General features: G+C 36.8%; 1 protein-coding gene across 4 annotated transcripts in view; it reads right to left on the bottom strand.

Annotated features, from left to right (window-relative positions):
* Positions 1-13,429: 13,429 nt before the first annotated feature.
* The window catches only part of MUSK (muscle associated receptor tyrosine kinase), a 137,195-nt gene continuing 129,115 nt past the window's right edge, over positions 13,430-21,509 (bottom strand). For 3 of the 4 annotated variants that reach the window (XM_023201329.3, XM_023201320.3, XM_023201325.3), the window contains 2 exons: positions 20,660-20,808; positions 13,430-14,122 (listed from right to left, as the gene is read on the bottom strand). In XM_023201329.3, the coding sequence (XP_023057097.2) occupies positions 13,440-14,122; positions 20,660-20,808 (832 nt within the window). In that variant the 3' untranslated portion in view covers positions 13,430-13,439. The remainder of the gene's footprint in view (positions 14,123-20,659; positions 20,809-21,509) is intronic. The other variant, XM_026456251.1, reaches the window with a different exon arrangement.

The raw sequence follows: 21,509 nt of genomic DNA on the forward strand, positions 1-21,509 counted from the left end.
GCCAAAGCAGGAGTATAACAGTTCAATCTCCTTTGCATCTGGGTAGGACAATCTTTGTGGTACAACTCATACTCCAGAGCCCTCTGTGAGTGCAAGCTGAGGTCACACTTCAGCCGATAACACACCTTTGCCCAGCTCCTTCACTAAACAAACCTACTTCTATCATTCCCAGAGGCATTTCCTCTGAGAGCACTCTCTCCATAAACCACTTATCTCAGGCTTGGCTTTTTGAGAACCTGGGCTGATATGGTTTGGCTCTGTCACCATCCAAATCTCATCTTGAATTGTAGTTCCCACAATCCCCATGTGTTGTGGGAGAGACCTGGTGGGAGGTAATTTAATCATGGGGGCAGTTACTTCCATGCTGTTCTCCTGGTAGTGAATGAGTCCTCATGAGATCTGATGGTGTGGTCTTTTCCCCTTTTGCTCAGTACTTCTTATTGCCACCATGTGAAGAAGGACATGCTTGCTTCCCCTTCTGCCATGTTTGTAAGTTTCCTCAAGCCTCCCCAGCAGTGCTGAACGGTGAGTCAATTATATCTCTTTCCTTTATAAATTACCCAGCCTTGGCTATGTCTTTATTAGCAGCATGAGAATGGACTAATACATGACCTAACCCTGTATTCTAAGAGTAGTCCTAGGAAGCATACCCTAACGTTGGGATTCTGGAGTCAGATCATTTGCTGATAGCAATGAGAACTCCAGCCCTTGGAGAGGTGGAATTTCAACAGCTTTTGGAATGTTGTAGCAGTGCAATTACTAATAAATTTATTTGTGATGAGCAGGTGGAAGGGTATGCACTAATTCCTGTAATGTCTCTGCCTTCATAGAACTCACTACTATTTAAAATGATCTGTTTATATTTTTGTTTTCATATTTATTATTTGTTCATTAGTAGAATTAAAACTCCCCCAAATCAGACTTGTCTATCTTGTTCACTAGTATTTCCCCAGCATCTGTGACAGTGCCTAGTTAGTAGCTAATCACTAAGTATTGGTCAAACGAATGAATGAAAAATTAATGGAAGATTTTAAGGAAGGAAACTGAGAAAAAGAATTGTTGTTAGGAGTGAGGGGTATGGCCCAGGCACTGACACCAGAAAGGTAATCATCTATTTGGAGTTCACCACCGCCCCTCCCCGCAACCCCCACTGCTTCCTGCCAGGTGATAGTATTTTAGTTAGTAGAGCTAGTGAAATAGTCTCTAATTAGCCTCTCAAGGGTAGAACCAAACAGATGGTTTCTATCGCTATTGTATCACTCTTTTGTTTACTGTGCGTTTTGTCTGTTAGCATGATACCATGTGTTTTCCATCTTGCAGAAATTTATCCAAATCTGTAGTCCATTGAGACCCCAGGTGGTGGGACAAACACATGTGCTCTCTCCATCTTGGACTGGAAGCCCATCTAAACATTGAAAATTCTATGATAATTATACTTAATGTAATTATTACTATGTCAAGGCTTAAGTCTGCCATTTTATTTGTTGCTCTTTATTTGCTCTGTGTTTTGCTTTTTTTTTTTCCTTTTTCCTGTTTTCTTGTTCTTGCCTTCCTGTGGGTTACTTGAACATTTCTTAGAATTCAGTCTTGATATTTCTATAGTGGGTTTTGTTTGTTTGTTTGTTTTTGAGACATAGTCTTGCTCTGTCACCCAGGCTGGAGTGCAGTGGTGTGATCTTGGCTCATTGCAAATTCTGCCTCCTGAGTTCAAGCTTTTCTCCCGCCTCAGCCTCCCAGGTATCTGGGAGGCATGCGCCACCACACCCAGCTAATTTTTGTATTTTTAGTAGAGACAGGGTTTTGCCATGTTGGCCAGGTTGGTATCGAACTCCTAACCTCAGGCGCTCCACCTGCCTCAGCCTCCCAAAGTGCTGAAATTACAGGTGTGAGCCACCGCGCCCGGCCAATAGTGTTTTGAAGTATATCTTTTTGTATATCTTGAAGTATATCTTATCTTTTTGTTATGGTTGCTCTAGGGATTCCATTATATGGCATTATACAGTATGTATGTAACTTAGCACAGTTACTAGTGTCGACATTTTACCAGTTCAAACAAAGTGTAGAAAGGACCTCCTTTTATATCACTTTAGCCTCCTATGTTTATAATACATTGCCTTAAATATTTCCTCTACACATATTTAGGGCTCAGAGGCATGAAAGTCTGAGTTGTGGAAGAGAACTTTTCTGACTCACACCTGTGGGAAGTTTGAGCCCCTTATTACACCTGGTGAGGGAGAAGTCTAGGATGCCTACTCGGTCTTTGCTGGCGTGGGTGGAGGTGAGGCCGTTTTTTTTTTTGTTTGTTTGGTGTGTGTGTGTGTGTGTGTGTGTGTGCATGGTGTTTGGCTAGAAGAGAGCAATTATCTTCTAAAAGGTTTCTGTCTTGCTAGGTGCCCTTTTCCTGGTGTTTTGTCTAAAGATAGCAGGCTTTAGTTGGGGCATTTTTTTGTTTGTTTTGTTTTTGTTTTTGTTTCTGGTATATGCCCACTGGCGTTTCTGTGTTGCTGGCTTCTTAAGCTTCAAGTCTGAGATAACTGAGGCCCAAACAAAACCTAGAGAACTCACCAGAATGTCATTCCTTGACTCTGTCTTCTTCCTAGATGGACTGTCTACTTCTCTCCACTTTTCATAGTCTTATATTGGTTTTCTATAAGATGTTTGAGTTTTTAGTTGTATTTAGTGGAAGGAAAAGGAAAAAGCACATCCACCCCCTCTTCCTATAAGTAGAAGTCTACTGTCTTCGAATGTTGACCCAAGTGAATTGGGTTATTTAAATTATTATTGGAATTATTATTTAAAATAATTAAATAAAAATAACGCAATGAAAACAGTAAAAAGCGGATAGGCGATGTAACGAATTACAAACTCAGATTAAGACATTTACCTATCTCAGAAGAAATTGATACAAAACTTACACAATGAAGCTAAAGATAAATAAATATGAAGGGCAGATCTAGAACATACATTCTAACAGGATTCCCAAGAAAAACTATACTGTTCCATGTGGAGGACAATCAGTAGAAGACAAACAGTAGAACATACTTGACAATTCACAAAATGCCCCAAAAAAGCTGGTAAAAATTCTGAAAAGCAAACAATATTTGCAAGAATTTAAAAGAAAAATCAAATGTAAGCAGGGAGCTAAAGCTTCTCAGTTATCAAACTGGCTAAGAATTAAATTTGATGATATGCTAAATTAGCTGAAGTATCAGAAGTAGGCACTTTCAAACATGGCTATTGGTTGTGTAAATTGTTGCAAGATTTCTGGAGGGTAATTTTGTAACATATATTAAAATTCCTAAAAAGGTTTATTGCGTCTCACCTAATTATGTTAGTTCTATTACTGTATCTATAGGAAATAGTAAAAAGATCTGTGTAATGATTTAGCTATAGTATGCCAGTTTTCTATATAATTGCAAAACATTAGACACAATTATATTAGCAAAATCCTTGGTAGCATTTACTGTGTATTAGGTACCTTTCTAAGCCTTTTCTACATATTAAATCATTTAATCTTTCCAATAACCTATGAGCTTGGTGCTATTCTTATTCTCATTTCATAAATGAGGAAAATTGAGCACAAAGGGATTAAGTAAATTGCTAGGATTTGACAGGCAGCAGATGGAGTGTTGAAATATATGGACTCAGGGCTGAATCCATATATTTCAACACTCCATCTGCTGCCTGTCTTGATAACACTTATGCAGCATCTATATACACTTGATAACAAGTATGCAACATCTAATGATTTATTATGTCATCACCAAAATAATGTGCATGTTGATATTTAAATATAAAAAACATTCTAAATTTATTGTTAATGGAAAGTTGTTAGGTTAGTAAATAACAAACAACAATCTTAGAAAAAAAATCTAAGTGTAGAGTTTTGAAGTGTAGAATCTAAGTGTAGAATATTTATCTCAAATAATTAATGGTTTTTCCTTTAGGGCTGTATTGTTCTGGAATCGTCTTGTTGGTTATGTTATAAATATAATGAATTACCTGTTAACGCTAAGTTTGGGCAAGTGCCAGATAAATTCACAGTTACTGCAATAAGAAAATAGATCTTTCATAAGAATAACTAAATTTTCTCAGAGTTCTCTGAAACTGGATGAGTAGATACCTACTTTCTTCTAAAATCGTCTCAAGTATACAAAAAATAAAAACTAGTTTCATATTGCTTTGTAAAGCTTATTAGAAACAGATTGACAGTTATAGAAACAGAGATAAAGATGTTTTCCCTAAAATATTTGGGGTTTGTTATTTTAAAATGTCTTAAAAATTGTGTCTCCTAATTGCTTGAACCTGGGAGGCGGAGTTGTGGTGAGCCAAGATCACGCTACTGTGCTCCAGCCCAGGCAACAGAGTGAGACTGTGTCTCAAGAAGACAAAACAAAACAAACAAACAAAAACAAAATTGTGTCTTCTTGACTTCTCAAATAATTGAGAAATTATTTGAGAAATCGATGAGAAATGAATGAAAGTTGATCTACCATTTGATACAGGAATCCCATTTCCTTTGGTATACACTTAAAGGAAAGTCAATCATTCTACCAAAAGACACATTGTACCCATATGTTCATTGCAGCACTATCCACAATAGCAATGACATGGAATCAACACAGTTGCCTATCAATGGTTGATTGGATAAAGTAAATATGATACATATACACCATGGAATACTATGCAGTCATAAAAGAACAAAATTATGTCCTTTGCAGCAAAATGGACACAGAAACAGAAAAGTAAATACTAAATGTCCTCAAGTATAAGTGAGAGTTAAACATTGAGTACACGTGGACATAAAGATGAGAACAGAAGACACTGGGGAATACAAGAAGGGGCAGGTCTTTGAAAAAGGGAGGCAAGGGTTGAAAAGCTATCTATTGGGTACTATGCTCACAACCTGGGTGACAGGTTTAGTTGTACTGCAAACATCAGCATTACACAATATGTCCACATAGCATACTCGCCCATGTACTCCCTGAATCTAGAATGAAAGTTGGAAAAAAAAAAAAAAAAAAAAAAAAAGGAATATCATACCCTCTTCCTCCAAAAAAAAAAAAAAAGTGTTTCCTGAGGTATTTCCTGGTCATCTTGCTTTGTTCTTAGAAATGAAATTTATTTGTGGTTTTTTGGCTCTCTCAGTGTCACTCCTCTGTAAGTCTTTCTCTCATCTTCGATCAGTTTATTCCTTATTGCCTGTTACTTGTGAGGGTACTCTGGGAATGGGCTGAAATTAGGGTGGCTGCTTTTTTAGGTTGCCATAAACAAGGCAACTGAGTAATGTCAGATATAATGATGCTGAGAGTCTCCTGAGAAGGTGATCTGAGTCAGAAAGTGACTTAAATGAAGAGAAGATAAATACATAATACTAATGGACTTTTTTAAGATTCTTAAATATAATGCATCCCAATAATTTTAAAAATCAAGATTGCAGAAGTGGAGGTGACTTTAAATTATGTTTTGTCCATACTGGAGTAAAACATCAATTGAAATAAGAAGGAGCAACACTAACATGGCTAAAAATGAAAGTCAGAAAGCAGTGTCATGCCAACACTTCTAATTTTAATCACAGCTCTAAAGGGTAAAGAACACACCCAGAAAATGATAGTGTGTATCTAAGTCTGGGTTTTTTTGTGGTTAACGTCTCTCTGACATAACCTTAGATACTACAGGTGGTTTCTCTTCTTATGGGCAAAATTCTATATACGGTGTGTACTTTCCAGAGACTGTGGTTTGAAAGAGCAGTGCTGGCTAGTTGCATAATTACAGGTCTGATGATGAAGGTTGTAAGAAAAACTAACCCTGTTGAATCTCTTAGAAGTTTTTAATTAAGAGGGATTCTATAAAGAAGACATGTAACAGCTTACACATAAAGCCTTACCTTGATTTTGCTTCATTCAGATGATATGACCTCTTAGAAGGCAAGGTAAACATCTAGACACATAAATCTTTGTTTATAATGATAAGAAATGTACTGGCAAATATATCAGGCCCCCATACCTATGGGTCTTTCCTGTTGATGTAGTTTCTGACCTTCCAATATGTAATGACCCAGTACTGAAGGCCATGTGTGAGTGGTGAGTGGTTTCTCTGGTGATCTATACCAAAATAAAGGCTTGTAAGTGTTCTGTCTTGCTGGCTGTGCTACGTAAATAGATCTGAAACAAGTAAAAGAATAGTTACCTGAAATACGCTTGCTATAAAGCTTTGACTCCACTGTAACAGAGATACGGCCTCTTCATAATAAAGAACACTTTGGTTAAAATGATGGAATGAGCACCATATCGAGTTCTCCTCTCCCGAATTCTGATGTAGTGACACATAGACCATGCAGAAAAGGAAACAGCCAATCATGCTGCAAATCAGGAATGGGTAACAGATAAATGCAACCCATTTGCAGCTGGGGAATTTCTACCAGCTGTAGTGGGAATGGGCGAGGGTATTGAAAGCTATTAAAATGGATACAATCTACCCTCTTTAGAATAAGTACGTAAGTCAGCAGCACTAGGACACTGCAAGTGTGCATTTGCATTGGAGAGGCTCTGAGACTTCTCCTTGGTATGAAGGCAACACCAAGCTCCATAGTTTTCAGCTTTGCTCCTAGATCAAGCAGAAAGCCTAGTCCCAGGGAGGAGAATCTAAAGTTATCATCCATAACATACAGTTAGAAATGTGAGTGTAAAGTTGAGGAGAGAGGTTTGAGCTAAAAATAAAATCTCAGCATACAGGTGGCATTTATAGCCTTGCAACCAGAAGAGATCACTAGGGATGAATATAGATAAAAGGGAGATGTCATCCAAGGATCAAGGTGTGGGTTGTTCCAACATTAAGAAACAGAAAAAGAGGGAAAAAAGAAGTCTGGAGACAAACAAGACAAAGAAGGAGTGAACCGGTAACTCCTGAACTATTTCAACTATTCCAGAGAGGTCTCTTGATGAACATGGTAGTCAGAACCTTTTCTTTTCCCCTCAAGATTTCACCAATATGACAGTAAATGTATATGAATAAGAATCAATCTATGTACATGCTGAAACCAATCCAAGTGCCATCACTTTGACAAATATTCGAAAAGTGGAAACTATCATAGTGTTCTTATCCATGGATAAGACAAGGTGCAGGAAAAAGTAAATTGCAGCTTTTGCAATACACACAAGCCAAGCGTCAGGGGAGGGGAGACGTGATTTCACATGTCTAAAGTCTCCATACTCTGAGTCAGCAAATACTGAGACAGGGATGGGCTGTGGGTTGTTAATCAGGATGGTCGACTAGAAGATTGTGTATAGAGCAGGTGGACCAAGAGGCCTCACGTCTATTCCTGTGAACTGCTATTTGAATAGATCAATTTGCCTGAGAAAGGTCCTTGGTATGAATTTGAAGGGTCCTGGGTGGGAGGCAATACAGAAAATGGGGAGAACATCATACTGTTTCGGGTAAGGGAAACAGTGAAAGAATAGCAAGTAGCTTTCCCTGGGAGTGAAATATGTCAAAATATTGTATCTCAGAGCACAGTCTTTCATCACTTTGGAACTGTGGGGGTTCTGACTCAGGCTGCCTATACTTCCCCATGAGCCCCAGAGCCCAGAGGTAGCCATCCCATGGAAAAGAGGTCACGCTGGGTGAATATACCAACAAAACAGCATAGGGACCCCACTCCTGCTACCAGTACTAACCAGAGCAACTCTTCATTTGTAATTATGTGTGGTAGATAAAAAAAATCATCAAAATAATTTTCAGAAAAAAAGGCATGAAAGAAGAGAGGCAGCAGAAAGAGGAACAATAAAACAATGTCAGGAAGAGAAATGAATGTAAAACTTTTGTGATTTTTAAAATATTCGCTCCATAAAATAGAGAAAATAGGAATTAATGTATATCAAATGTATCTTATCAAAATAATGAAATACCATTATTTCGCAATGCATACATGACCACATAATTGCAGATTATTTTATTTTTGTTTTTTGATATTTAGAATCAACCTAGTCAAAGCACCTAAATCTTGATTTGTTGCAGAACAAAATGCAAATATTACAGATTCATAGAAATGAACATATAGTTGACAGCATAGAAATAGGTGTATAGTTGACTGATGGTGAGAGTACAGGGCAGGGAGAAGTGATGGAGGGAAATTTGAAGCTCTAATTTTATCTAGCATAATCCAGAATCAGTAGGTATTAGAAATATTTGTGAAAGTTATGATATACAATATAATATTAGAAGTTAACATATCTCAGGAAAAGAAAAGGGAGTTTGAGTAAGAGTGATGCATATTTTAAAAAAATTGATCAATTCAGAAGGAGAAATGCAAATCTATTTGTTAGAATTGCACTGTTAATCACCAGAAGAACTAACACTACAAATGGGTGAAGTGGTTAGCACTTAGGCTGGGACTAGAGATAAAAAGGAAGAAGGGAACTTTTATTTTTTTTTTATTTGTACCCTCTTGTGAGTTTTTTTAAACAACATTTTTACATATTACTTTCATAAATAGCAATTATTTAAAAATAAACTAACCAAGATTATAGAGGAAAAACTCCTGAGTTTTTCCTAATACAATGTTAATACAAATGCTAATGGCAATACAAAACTCTAACAGAGAAGAAAATGATAAACTTTTAATTTTATGAACTTATTAATACTGATGCAAATATATGTTAATAAATTTGGTAGTTAAGTAAAAGATTGATGTGATTCACCCAAAAAGTTTATTCCTGGAAGACAAAGATATCTCTATATTAGGAAATAAATGCATACAATTGTACATATTAACAAATCAATTAGGGAAAAAAGCCACAATTATCTGAATGGACAGAAAAGTCAATGTTCTTTTCTGATTGATAAAACCTATAATAAAAGATAACTAGAAGTCTATATTTTTAACATGATAAAAGTAGTTGAAACATTGTATCACAAAATTTAACTCCTTAATATATAAAGTGCTCTTACAAAGCAACAAGAAAAAGATATACCCAATAGGAAAATAATAGTAGGAGGGAAATCACCAATCAAGTATCCTCAAAACATTACAAAATGTTCAATTTCATTAGTATTTAAAGAAATGTAAGTGTAAACTATGAAAGAACTTTAAGCTGTTGGCTATTATATTGGCAATGATTAAAATGTTATACTGAGTATTGGTGAGGTTGAAATCAATGGGCTCTCTTATCTGACTAGGAGAGGTACATATTAATAAAGTAATTCAGGAAGGCAATGTTTTAATATATTAAAAAGTATTAAAAGTGCATTTATCCTTTGATCTAGCAATTTCACTTCTAGGATTTATAGCTAAAGAAATCACTTAAAATAAATGCTTTCAAAATTTAGCAACAGGATGATCAAAACATTATATTTTATAATGGAAAATAGAAATAAACCAAATGTCTAACAATAAAATAATAGTTATGTGAATTATGATAAATCTGTATAATACTATTCAACCTTCAAAATTAATGTTGCACATGCATACTTGTTCATGTAGAAGATATTTAAGACATATTAAGTGATAAAAGCAAGGCTTGAAGTAATGTAACAGCATGATCTTGTTTTTGTTTAAATTATCTATCTATCTAGCATCTATCTATTTACCTACCAACCTACCTACCTACCTATCTATCTGAAAAAGGCTGGAAGAATATTTGTTATGATGTTAATGTTAATTACCAATGGTTGATGTTTTTTCATTTTTATTATTGTTTACTATGATTATACATTATATATTGTATATTATCACATATTAGTTTTTCTTTTCAAACATATTGCTTTTACATGAAAATAAGCAAATGTTATTTTAAGGTAAAGTAAGTATATGTGATCTCTTGTGTAAAGTATGAAAAAGGCTTAATATGCTTTTTACAAGATAAATCCCACAATTCAATAGAAAATGAACACAGTAGAAAAATGGGCTGTAGACAATTGCCAAAATAAAAATTGTTAATGACCTAGGAACAAGAAAAATTCAACCTGACTAGTAATTTAAAAAATAAAATTAAAAAGAGGTTATCTTTTTCTATAACCAAAGAGACAAAAGATTTCTAAAAAACAGAAAATTAATTATCTATGAAAGCAAATGTTTAGGGCTATGAGATCTCTTGTACAACGCAGAAGTGGGAGTAATATTTCTGCAGAATATGAAACCACATAACAAAAGTGTTAATATTGTACATGCCATTTGGTCCAGACATTTCCTTTCTCTGAATTTTCATAAAAAGAAATGTGGACATGCACAAATAAGGATGTTAATTACAGCATTTTTTATAATGATGAAAATTGGAAAAAACCTAAATGTTCAAAAATACAAGATTGATTAGCTAAATTACAGCATATGAATAAAATAGAATATTACTCCAAAATTAAATTGGATTTTTAGAAGAATATTTAATGACGTGGAACAGGTTTGTAATATAATATAAAATGAAAAGAAAGTGTTCTTTTTCTGCTCCCCCACAATAGCAGAGAATATGTTTTTGGATGTCATGTGAAAAATACTCTGGTATCTTACCATGTTTGGCATTTGACCACTAAAAATGACTGCTGGTGCCTTACTGATGTCTGTCCTGGCACTTGGTAACAGTGACACTGTGTCTCTCTTTTGTCTACCTTTTTGAATTTATATGATGATTCTACCATGAAAAAATACCTTATTTAAAAAAGAAAACAATATTGGTGAATAATGCATCTATATTCCTGTGATTCAGAACATTAGACCGAGCACTTACGAATAAGTTAGTGATCTTAACTTGAAAATGCAATTAGAACTCATGAAAAAATAAGCATGTCACCTATTAGATGTTTTGATTAACTTGATAATGTTAAAGTATGCTTTTTTGCTACTCATTAAAAAGACTTAGGAAGTTAACAGAATAAAAGATATAATGTGTGCTTGAAACTACATGCAAATTCAAAGCACGTCCACAGAGTTACTGAGGTTCAGTTATTGCTTCTATAATGTACAGAGGCTCCACAATGTGGTGGTTGAGAATTTGGCCTTTTTTGGTCAAAACGTAGGCTCTGTTACTGTGTGTGTTTGGGCCAGTTGCACAATCTCTCTGTGACTGTTGGAGGTGGAGCCTGCAGTGAGCTGAGGTCATGCCACTGCACTCCAGCCTGGGAGACAAAGCGAGACTCCGTCTCAAAAACAAAACAAAACAAAATAAAGCAAAACTAAAATGTATATAATGATAGTACCAACATTACAGGGATGTTGTGAGGTTTAAGTTCATATATTTAAAGGCCTCAGAATCCACATGGTAAGATTTCAATAAATGCTAGCTGATATTACAATTTTTATGATTATTGTTACTCTATTTCCTGTCAGCCTGATTTCTATGTCTGTCTTTCACAACAAAACTTTATCAGCAGAGAAAACCCGAAGCTGTCTTTGAATTTTGCAGAGCATACATGAACCATCTAAAATAAGCCATGGATATCTATGCTAAAGTTCTAGACTTGCTGGTGGCCCTCTCCAACTTTTCTGCTTTATTGGCATCTGACTTTCTGTTTTGGACACACACTGCAACTTTATTCTTCATTCAGTCCTTTGGATGACAGTATCAATTTTGGACTTAGAATCATGATTTTTATCTGAAGCACTTCTCTAGGTCTCAGTCCTAAATGCTGACCTCGCTATTTGTGAACCAGAACTGTGATTAAGGACCGCCTTACTGTCATTGTATCCTATAGAATCTGTTCAGGCCTGAAATGAGAGGAAGGCCAGATAATAGACAGGTGGACAACAGTGGAGGTTCAGTCGTCGGCTCTTGGGTTGAAGGGAAGAGAATGTCAGCAGGAGGATTTTAGGAAGTGAAACTAAAAGAAAATTGAGGATGAAAGAGAGGGCAAAATTGAGGAAAATTTCTACATTTTTGTCTTGGTTGCCTGGAGGCACTATGAATAAGAAATGGCAGGTTTCCTCTCAAAGATGTCAGGTTGTTACATGAGGCAGATTTGGGGATTTCAGGCAGAGTTTTCCAGCAGACAGTGAAAATCTACTTTCAAGAATTCACACCATTCCTCCAATACCCTAACTACCAATTAGTTTGAATTAAGATAAGCCGGTATAGAGTAAACTGTTATTTTCTCTTCCCTGTTCATTTTCAGGAGAATTTGGTTCCATGCTATATCGGAAATAAATTCAGATCATATATGGACTTAGATAAAGATGTATTGTGTGAGGGTCCACTAAGAAAAAATCTGAACCTCCAGGAATCTGAGTTCCAGAGCTTCTTTTTTTTTTAAAAAAAGTCATGAAATACAACAAAATCAGTTAATTCCACAGCCAATTGAATTTGTTTCTAAAAGGAATAAAATGTCAGAATGCACAGATATATCAGTTTTGAAACAACTCAGAGCCACAAGTGTATCTTTTGAAATCCCATATTATAAATTATGGTTTAAGAGATTTAAATAGACTCTAGTAATAATATTAATAGGTGAGAATTTTGAAATGTGTGGCTTCAAAGGCAAATGCAGAAAAAAATAGTGATACTTTGCAAAGGCATATACATGTCAACCTACAATGTTATTTAAAATGTTATTATTTCTGCCAGAGTGTTTATTATATGAAGGAAATAAAAGGGAAAAAATAGCTAAATAACTAAAAAAGGACAGAAGTTCTGGAAAGAAGAAGAAATAAAGATTAAAGCAATGGAAAAAATAACAACACAATTTTTAAAGGAAAAGGTAAATCAGTAAGATACAAAAACTTGTTTCAAGGAAACTGGAGGAATAAAATAAGCAGATTTAATTCATGACAAGTGCACAGAAAGGAAAAAAGGAGGGACACAGGACAGAAAAGTGAACTCAAAGTCACAGCCTTGCTGATTTGCTGTTTCATTCCTTAGAAACCCTCTATCAATAAAATATAACCACGACTCTGCAGAATACAAACAAATATAAAATTATGCATTAAATGCAAGAAAGATTTAACAAAACACTGAGACTCATCTTTGGGTGGAGAGAGAATGAGTGGCTTTTCCTGCTTTTTAGTTTTCTGTACTTCACCTAAGTGTCTTACATGAAGATTAAGCTACTTTCACAATGGACAGGAATTAACTCGATTAAAAAATGAAGCTCTGAATCCCATTTCATATTAAAATTTAGTACAACAGAGCTTTACTCTGTGACCAGCTGATTTGGAAACTGAACAGGATGACATTCTTCCCTGTGCAGTGTATATTACAAACCTTCATAAAGAAAAATAGTTGTCTCCATTATCTGACACATTTCCTAGCCTGTGTTTCCAATCACTGGCCTTCAACAGGTCCATCTACCACATGGGTTTTGCACTGTCTTTGCTCTCCCTGGGAAACAAACAACATGCTACTCATGTCTACTCTTATTCTTTCCTATGTGGGTCTTGTCGGGCCTCTGGTGTAGGACTCCCCTGGCTCACAGAGTCTGAGAGGAAACTGCAGCATTTTATTTGAACGTCTTCAACCTTAGACACTCACAGTTCCCTCTGCCCTCTCACACATGCGTTCCAGAATTCGGTGAATACTGGTGAAACTGGGTCTGTCTGCAGGCAGCTTGCTCCAACATAGACGCATGAGATTGTACAGCTCCACGGGGCAGTTCTCAGGGCAGGAGAGGATGTTGCCATCTCGCACGTAGTAAATGACCTCCTCATGGGCCATCCCGTAGTAGGGCTGCAGGCCATAGGAGAAGATCTCCCAGAGGACCACGCCGTAGGCCCACACATCAGACTCTGTAGTGTAGCGGTTATAAAAAATGGACTCTGGTGGCATCCAACGGATAGGGATAGCGTCGTTTTCATTAGCTTTGTAGTAGTCTGCTGAGTAGATGTTTCTGGAGAGGCCAAAGTCAGCAATTTTTACCACCATGTGCTCGCCCACCAGGCAGTTCCTGGTGGCTAAATCTCGGTGAACAAACTTACGTTCTGAGAGGTAAGCCATACCAGCTGCCACTTGCCTGGCAATGCAAAGCTGCTCAGCACAGGAGAGGGGTGGGGGTCCAGGGCTGGAGACCTGAGCCCTCATAGACAAGTCACTGTGACTGAGGCTGCACACGGTGTGAGGGGACATGCTGCGGAGGAACTCATTGAGGTCACCATAGGCCATGTATTCAAAGAGCAGGCACATTGGCTTCCCGACAGCACACACGCCTGGAACCAAAAGACCATCCTCTGTTAGTCTCAGTTTCTACAATGAAACAATGGAAAGAGTACTCCAAAAGCAAACAACCAGGTCAGAACATATGAAGCCCTGTTTTTTGTTGTTGTAGTATATTTGTTTTTTAATATTTACATCCTTTTAATTACAACACAAAAGAAGTCTCAGCTAGGAAATGCACTCTGGTTAGTGGGGTTTCTGTCCCTTGGCTAAAGGTTTTGAGGACTTCCAGCAGAGCACTGTTGTCCTGGGCAGTTGTCACAAGTACATCATACATGGCACATCAAGTACATGGTGCATATAAGTACATGGTGTATCAGTTCATTGGAGTGGCTCTTCTCTCTGAAATCTGGAGGCCCTGGTTTTTTGTTGACAACACTATAGTTGAACCATGACCCTGTTTCTCTGCCTAAACATCTCTCTTTGCCTTTAAGATTCAGTTTATTTATCACTCTCCCTAGGGTGCCTCAGCTCCTGACCCTTCCAGTAACTGTTAGATTTTCCTACTATGGTCCTTTCACAGAGAACTTACCATCCTGTTTTATAATCATTTCACTATTTGAGGTTTCTCCCCAACATTTTAGCACTTTGAAAGGAGAGATTGCACCTTATTCTTCTTTAAAAATTCCCCACACCTACCACGTGTCTGGCAGAGCAGATGTCTCATAATGTTTGGTGAATTAATTTATGAATGGATGCTTGCTCTGAGTATGTAATACGATTGCTGTCTGTTTCTGTTTACTTCTATGAAGGATGTTAATAAGAAAGATGTGTCAAGTTTGGAAACAATAACAAATACAATTCAAGTGTCTTAGATGAAGTATTTAAGTTGCTGCAGTAAAACAGTTTGAAATTTAGGTTTTACAATGTTCATGCTACCAAAAAATGTTAATACAAATGAAGTCTTAGATTTAAAGCCAGAAGATCATTTTCAAATCTCAAAGTCTTGATATATTTCAGAGGGAAACTGGAGAACCTGGAATATTAGATAAGATGGGCATAATTTCACATCACCTTAAAAATAGATTATTAGATCTATTGGGTTTTTTTTCAGGCAAAAGTTAAAAGTAGCTGTTTGAAAAAGAGGAGAAATGAGGAATACTGCTATCTTGGTTTATTTATTTTGGCATTAAATTTTAATTGCAAGGACCTCAATTAGCACATTTATATAAACTAAAGGGAAAAAATAAAGAAATACCAACTGGATAATACTTAGAAATTTCCTCTATGGGATCCTTTCTGGATAATCTTTAGTTAACAGGGACTTACCTATCTCATCAACCTAACTCATTACCATTGTTACGTTGGTTGAGTTGATTTAAAAATAATTTCTTATACTGGAAAAAAGTGAAAAATATTTCTCTCAAAAATAGAAAAAAATTTCTAAGTTTATTTAATGAAATTTTCCACTCTGATAAAGAAAATATTATATAAAAGATTTCTACTTTGTGATCATTATGAACAATTATATATACATGTATATAGATATAATTTATAATTATATATGTATATACATTTATTTAAGACCTTGAAATGTTTTCTATATTGTAATTACTCAAAACCAACTCTTAGTTGGGACTTCAAAATGGAATAATTATTGAGAGGAAGACTGTGTTTTATTCATCCTTGTAACCTCAGGTCTAACATGGCTCACTATGGGTTTTCAATATATGTTGATGGGTGGATGGATTAATTAACGGGTAGGTGGATGCATGGATAGATTTAAGGATGGATAGGTAGATGGACGGGCATAAGAAAACCTCATGCCTAGCCCAAGCCATGTCTTTAAACTTTGGCATGACATCTTCAATGAATAATCTCACCTGATTGTTCTGCTATTTGCTCCACTGCCAGAACATTCTGTAAGAGTCTACAATATTTAATGCCTACTCCCATTCTAAAATTCTACATATTTCTTTAATTATACCATTTTTTTCCCAATTTATGACTACAAAACCATTGTACACTTTAGGATTTCAATAAAGGGGAGTCTTTTTTTTTTTTTTTTTTGAGACGGAGTCTCACTCTGTCACCCGGGCTGGAGTGCAGTGGCCGGATCTCAGCTCACTGCAAGCTTCGCCCCTCCCGGGTTCATGCCATTCTCTTGCCTCAGCCTCCCGAGTAGCTGGGACTACAGGCACCCGCCACCTCGCCCAGCTAGTTTTTTGTATTTTCAGTAGAGACGGGGTTTCACCGTGTTCGCCAGGATGGTCTCGATCTCCTGACCTCGTGATCCACCCGTCTCGGCCTCCCAAAGTGCTGGGATTACAGGCTTGAGCCACTGCGCCCGGCTGGAGTCAATTTTTAAGACACGAACATGTTCAGTAAGTGGCTGATATTTCAAATATATAAAACAAAGTAGATTTCTTTTATTGATAGTAGTGAATTTTATGGACTTTCCCAATTCCCCTTTCTTCCACTGTTGTCATCTTATTTCATTGGGATTAACTTCCAAGAAACTATGAGACTAGTGGCATCACTTGCATGAATGATTACTGTTTATGTATACTTGATAAAAAATAGAACCTGTGTTCATTGGATATTGAAATGGAATTTAGATATAGCATTTAACAAATGGCAAAATAAGTTTCAGTTCTTGTTGGACAATTTGAAAATTATACATAGTTTGTGTTTGAGTCAATTTCAGGAATTCAGGATGTTATAAACTGTATATGAACACAGAGTCAACATTTTAAGAAAAGCTGAAATAGGAATTGCTTGATAATCTTGAAAATATACATGTATATATGTTTGTTTAATGAGTAAATGTATACTATTTGAGAAAGTAAATAAAGAGGGTAGGGGGCAGAAACCAGATTCAGATTTTTGTGTGATGAAGAATGAATAAATGAATGTTTAGGATTTGAGGAAATGGAAGAAGTATTTTCAAGATGAATTGTTATGTACTGAATATCTTTTACTCATTTATTAAACAAATATTTATAGAGTACCTACAATGTGCCAGAAAGTATTCAAGATACTACTATAGAAATTCTTGATTTTAATATTTATCTAGATTCCTTCCAATATCCTGATCACTAAATTACTTTACTTCTTTCCTTAGACCTCTGCTCAACTTCAGCTAATTACTCTCATTGTCATACCCCTGACCTTATCATTCCATACATCTGTATACCTTCCATAATCTCATTTTCAGTTACTCTATTTGTTCATCACTTCCTCCCTTTTTCACCCTAGTTCACTGCCTCGAGTGCCCTAACTCTAAAAATGCTTTGACCCAACTGATACTTTTAATCTATTGATCCTACCCCCTTTTAATGATCCCTCACTTTCTTCACGTTTTGTCTTCCTTCCTTAAACAACTTAAGTTCCTTGATCAATCATAATAATCACTCCTTTGCATACACCCCTCTTATTTGCCTCAATTTGACTTCAACTTACTTGTGTGGCAAAATGTTAATTCTTATTAAAATTAAAATTCTTAATTAAAATTAAATTAAAATTTAATTCCTCATTAATGGGTCTATGCCCATCTGGTGGCATTTGGATGAATACACAACCATGCTGACCAGTCTCATGTTAAACGTGTAATCTCTAATTTCAAGTAAGTTTTTAATTTTCTTGCCAATCTTACTGTATTTCTCTAGTCCATTTTATATTTCATGTAAAAATGGATTTTCTTAGATGACGATTTATTTCTTCTCTTCCCTCAAATCTTCAACTCTTCTCCCATTCCTACCTCTAATATGAGATCTTGATTCCTACCTCACAGAGAAAACTAAATCAGTCAGAAGAGACTGTCTACAATCTTCAGTCAATACTCTCTTATTACTATGGTTGATCTGAGCATTCTCTTAACAAAGGCCAATCCATCCAACAGTGTCAAGATTCCATTCCCTCTCACTGTTCAAAGATGTTACTTCCACTATTTGCCAACCCTATAATCAATTTTTCTCTTTACTGGATCATTCTCATTAATTTACAAATGTGCTATTATTTCTACATGAAAGGAAGCATGCCTCTTTCTGCCCCCTTCAGCTCTATCCATGTTCCTTGGTTCACCTTTATAGCTAAACAAGTTGTTTACACTTTTTCTCCAAATTTTCTCTTCCTCTTCTTTTGAGCTCACTTACATTTCCTCTTGCCCCCAACATTCCTAAGAAACTTCTCTTCTCGGGGTTACCAATAAACCTCCATATTTACAAATTCAAGGTCACTTTATAGTCCTCTCACTAGACTTAATGCATAAGACATGCTCACTTTCACCTATTTAAAAAACTTCATTTGACTTCCTAGGACCCCACACTCTCTTGATTTACTCTGTTTCACTGGTTGCTCGTTTTCAGTTTGTTTTTCTTGTTCATCTCCTCTTTCTCATCCTAAATGCTGGAATGCTCCTGGCCTTGGTCCTTGGACCTCTTCTCTGTTCTGGCTTGCTTTTTCCATACTTAGGTGTCTTGCCCAACCTCATGGCTTTAAATACTCTATATACTGCAATAGCCTTGGATTCATGTCTAACCAGAACATCCTTTTTGAACTCTAAGCCTCCGTATCCACATGCCTCCTTAACTTCATGTGGATGTTGAATAGGCATCACCAAAAAACACGTCTTTTTTTTTTTTTTTTTTTTTTCAAATGGAGTCTTGCTCTGTCACCCAGGCTGAAGTGCAATGGCACAATCTTAGTTCATTGCAACCTCCGCCTCCTGAGTTCAAGCAATTCTCCTGCCTCAGCGTCCCAAGCAGCTGGGATTGCAAGTGTGTGCCACCACACCAGGCTAATTTTTGTATTTTCAGTAGAGATGGGGTCTCACCATGTTGGCCAGGCTAGTCTTGAATTCCTGACCTCAGGTGATCTGGCCGCCTTGGCCTCACAAAGTGTTGAAATTATAGGCTTGAGCCACCATGCCCAGACAAAAACCACATATTTAAATGAATTCCCACTATCTCCACTAAAAGAACCTATTCCTCCTGGGTATTCCTCAACTCAGCCAACGCCACCTCCATTCACTCATCTGCACAGCCAAATACCTTGATACTATGTTTGACTTTTCTCTTTTCTGCACATCTCAGATTTGGTCTGTCAGCAAATTATTTGGCTCTACTTTCAAATTACGCATGAGAATCACTTCTCACGATCTTCACTACCACCACCTGGTCCATTCCACCATCTTCTCTTGCTGCATCATTGCAATACCTGTTTGCTGTCTTCCTGAGTTTATTGCTTCCTTTCAGGCAATGCTCAAGAAAGCAGCCAGACAAGATCTGAAAAAATGTGAGTTGTGTCATGTCATGTCTTGGCTGAAACTCTCCACTTGTTTCCCAACTTAGCTAATGTTTTTAATAAGGCCTGACAGGACCTGCCCACCTCCCCTATTACTTCTCTGATCTCACCTTTGATAACTCTCCCCATCTTTCACTCTGCTCCAGCCACATTCATCTCCTCACTATTCCTCAAGCATGCCACATCTGCTCTTGCCACAGTACCTTTGCAAATGCTTCTCATTCTTATTGGAATGTTCTTTTCCAAGATATCCACACTGTTATTCCCTTGCCTCTGCCAGGTCTTTATATAAATGTAATATTTTCACTGAAGACTTCAAACATTGTAGCTCACATTCCAAAAACTTCTCTGCTTTAACATTTTAAAAAGTCTTTAGAACTTAATATCCAGCATCCCATATTTTTGTGTTTATTTTTATTCTCTCTCTCCTCCAATAGAGTGAATGTATGCTCTATGAGAGCACAGATTTTTTTTTCTTTCTTTTTTAAAGATGGAATCTCGCTCTATCGCCCAGGCTGCAGTGCAGTAGTGTGATCTTGGCTTACTGCAACCTCCACCTCCCCAGTGTAAGCGATTCTCGTGCCTCAGTCTCCTGAGTAGCTGGGATTATAGGCCCACACCACCACAACCAGCTAATTTTTCTATTTTTAGTAGAGATGGGGTGTCACCATGTTGGTCAGGCTGGTGTCAAACTCCTGACCACAAGTGATCCACCTGCCTCAGACTCCCAAAGTGCTGAGATTGCAGGCTTGAGCCACTGCTCCCAGCCAAGAGCACAGATTTTTGAAAGTTTTATTCATTGCTGTATAATTAATACAAACTAAATATTTGTAAAATTTGTGTTGAATTTATGAATCTGGAAATAAACTGGAACTCAACAATGAATAGAAAGATACAAATCACTGCTCATGACATTCTAGTTAGGGAAAAAAGAGGAGAAACAAAATAAACAAGTAAAATATATAGACTCTTCAATTTTGATACATTTTGTGATAGAGAAACAGTATTAGATTTTTACAATGGGGATATTTTAAACATTTTTGTAAATAGTAAGGAGGCAGCAAAGACAGAGACAAATTGAAGTGATGAATTTAAAGAGGGATAATCCATTAAGCCATGAATGTCCTATAGGGTTGGGATAGACCAAGGTGAAGAAGCTAACTTTGAAAAGGAACAGAAATGTCTCACTGATCAAGGAGAAAAGGAAAAAGCATAAACAAGGGAAGAAAAACTTGGAAATCCTCTGTTTTCTGATGAAATGCATATCCTTACTTGTATTTTCATACCTAAGAGCTTCACAATGTTAGGGTTGTCAAATTCTGCCATGAGGGCTGCCTCCCTCTGAAAGTCCGCTTGCATATCTGCTGAGGCTTCTTCTTTGAGCATCTTTACTGCCACCATAGTGAAAGGTTCATAGGGAAGTAAACCTGGTGCCCTGAGAGATACATTTATTGAAAAAGAAACCGAAGATCATGGACAACATACATACCCCCATTATACCTAACCACATTTATACATATCCTCCCACCTCCCATGTGTAAATGACTGGTTAAGGCTCGTGCAGCCTTTCCCAGAGCCATAGGATCAAAGAAAGACAACATACTTAAAACTCCTTGATGTCAACTAATAAAAATCACTGGTGTTGGGCTGGGCGCGGTGGCTCAAGCCTGTAATCTCAGCACTTTGGGGGCCGAGATGGGCGGATCACGAGGTCAGGAGATTGAGACCATCCTGGCTAACACGGTGAAACCCCGTCTCTACTAAAAAATACGAAACACTGGCCGGATGAGGTGGCCGGCGCCTGTAGTCCCAGCTACTCGGGAGGCTGAGGCAGGAGAATGGCGTAAACCCGGGAGGCTGAGGCAGGAGAATGGCGTAAACCCGGGAGGCGGAGCTTGCAGTGAGCTGAGATCCGGCCACTGCACTCCAGGCTGGGCGACAGAGCGAGACTCTGTCTCAAAATAAATAAATAAATAAATAAATAAATAAATAAATAAATAAATAAATAAATAAATAAATAAAAAATAAAGCACTGGTGTTATTTTCAACAATTTCAAACAATGAAGTTTGAAAGATGCATTATTTACAAATTATAGGAATTCTAAAGTATACACCCCCGATGGGATTATCATTGCC

Source organism: Piliocolobus tephrosceles, chromosome 14 (assembly GCF_002776525.5).
Source record: "Piliocolobus tephrosceles isolate RC106 chromosome 14, ASM277652v3, whole genome shotgun sequence".
NCBI classification, from domain to species: domain Eukaryota; kingdom Metazoa; phylum Chordata; class Mammalia; order Primates; family Cercopithecidae; genus Piliocolobus; species Piliocolobus tephrosceles.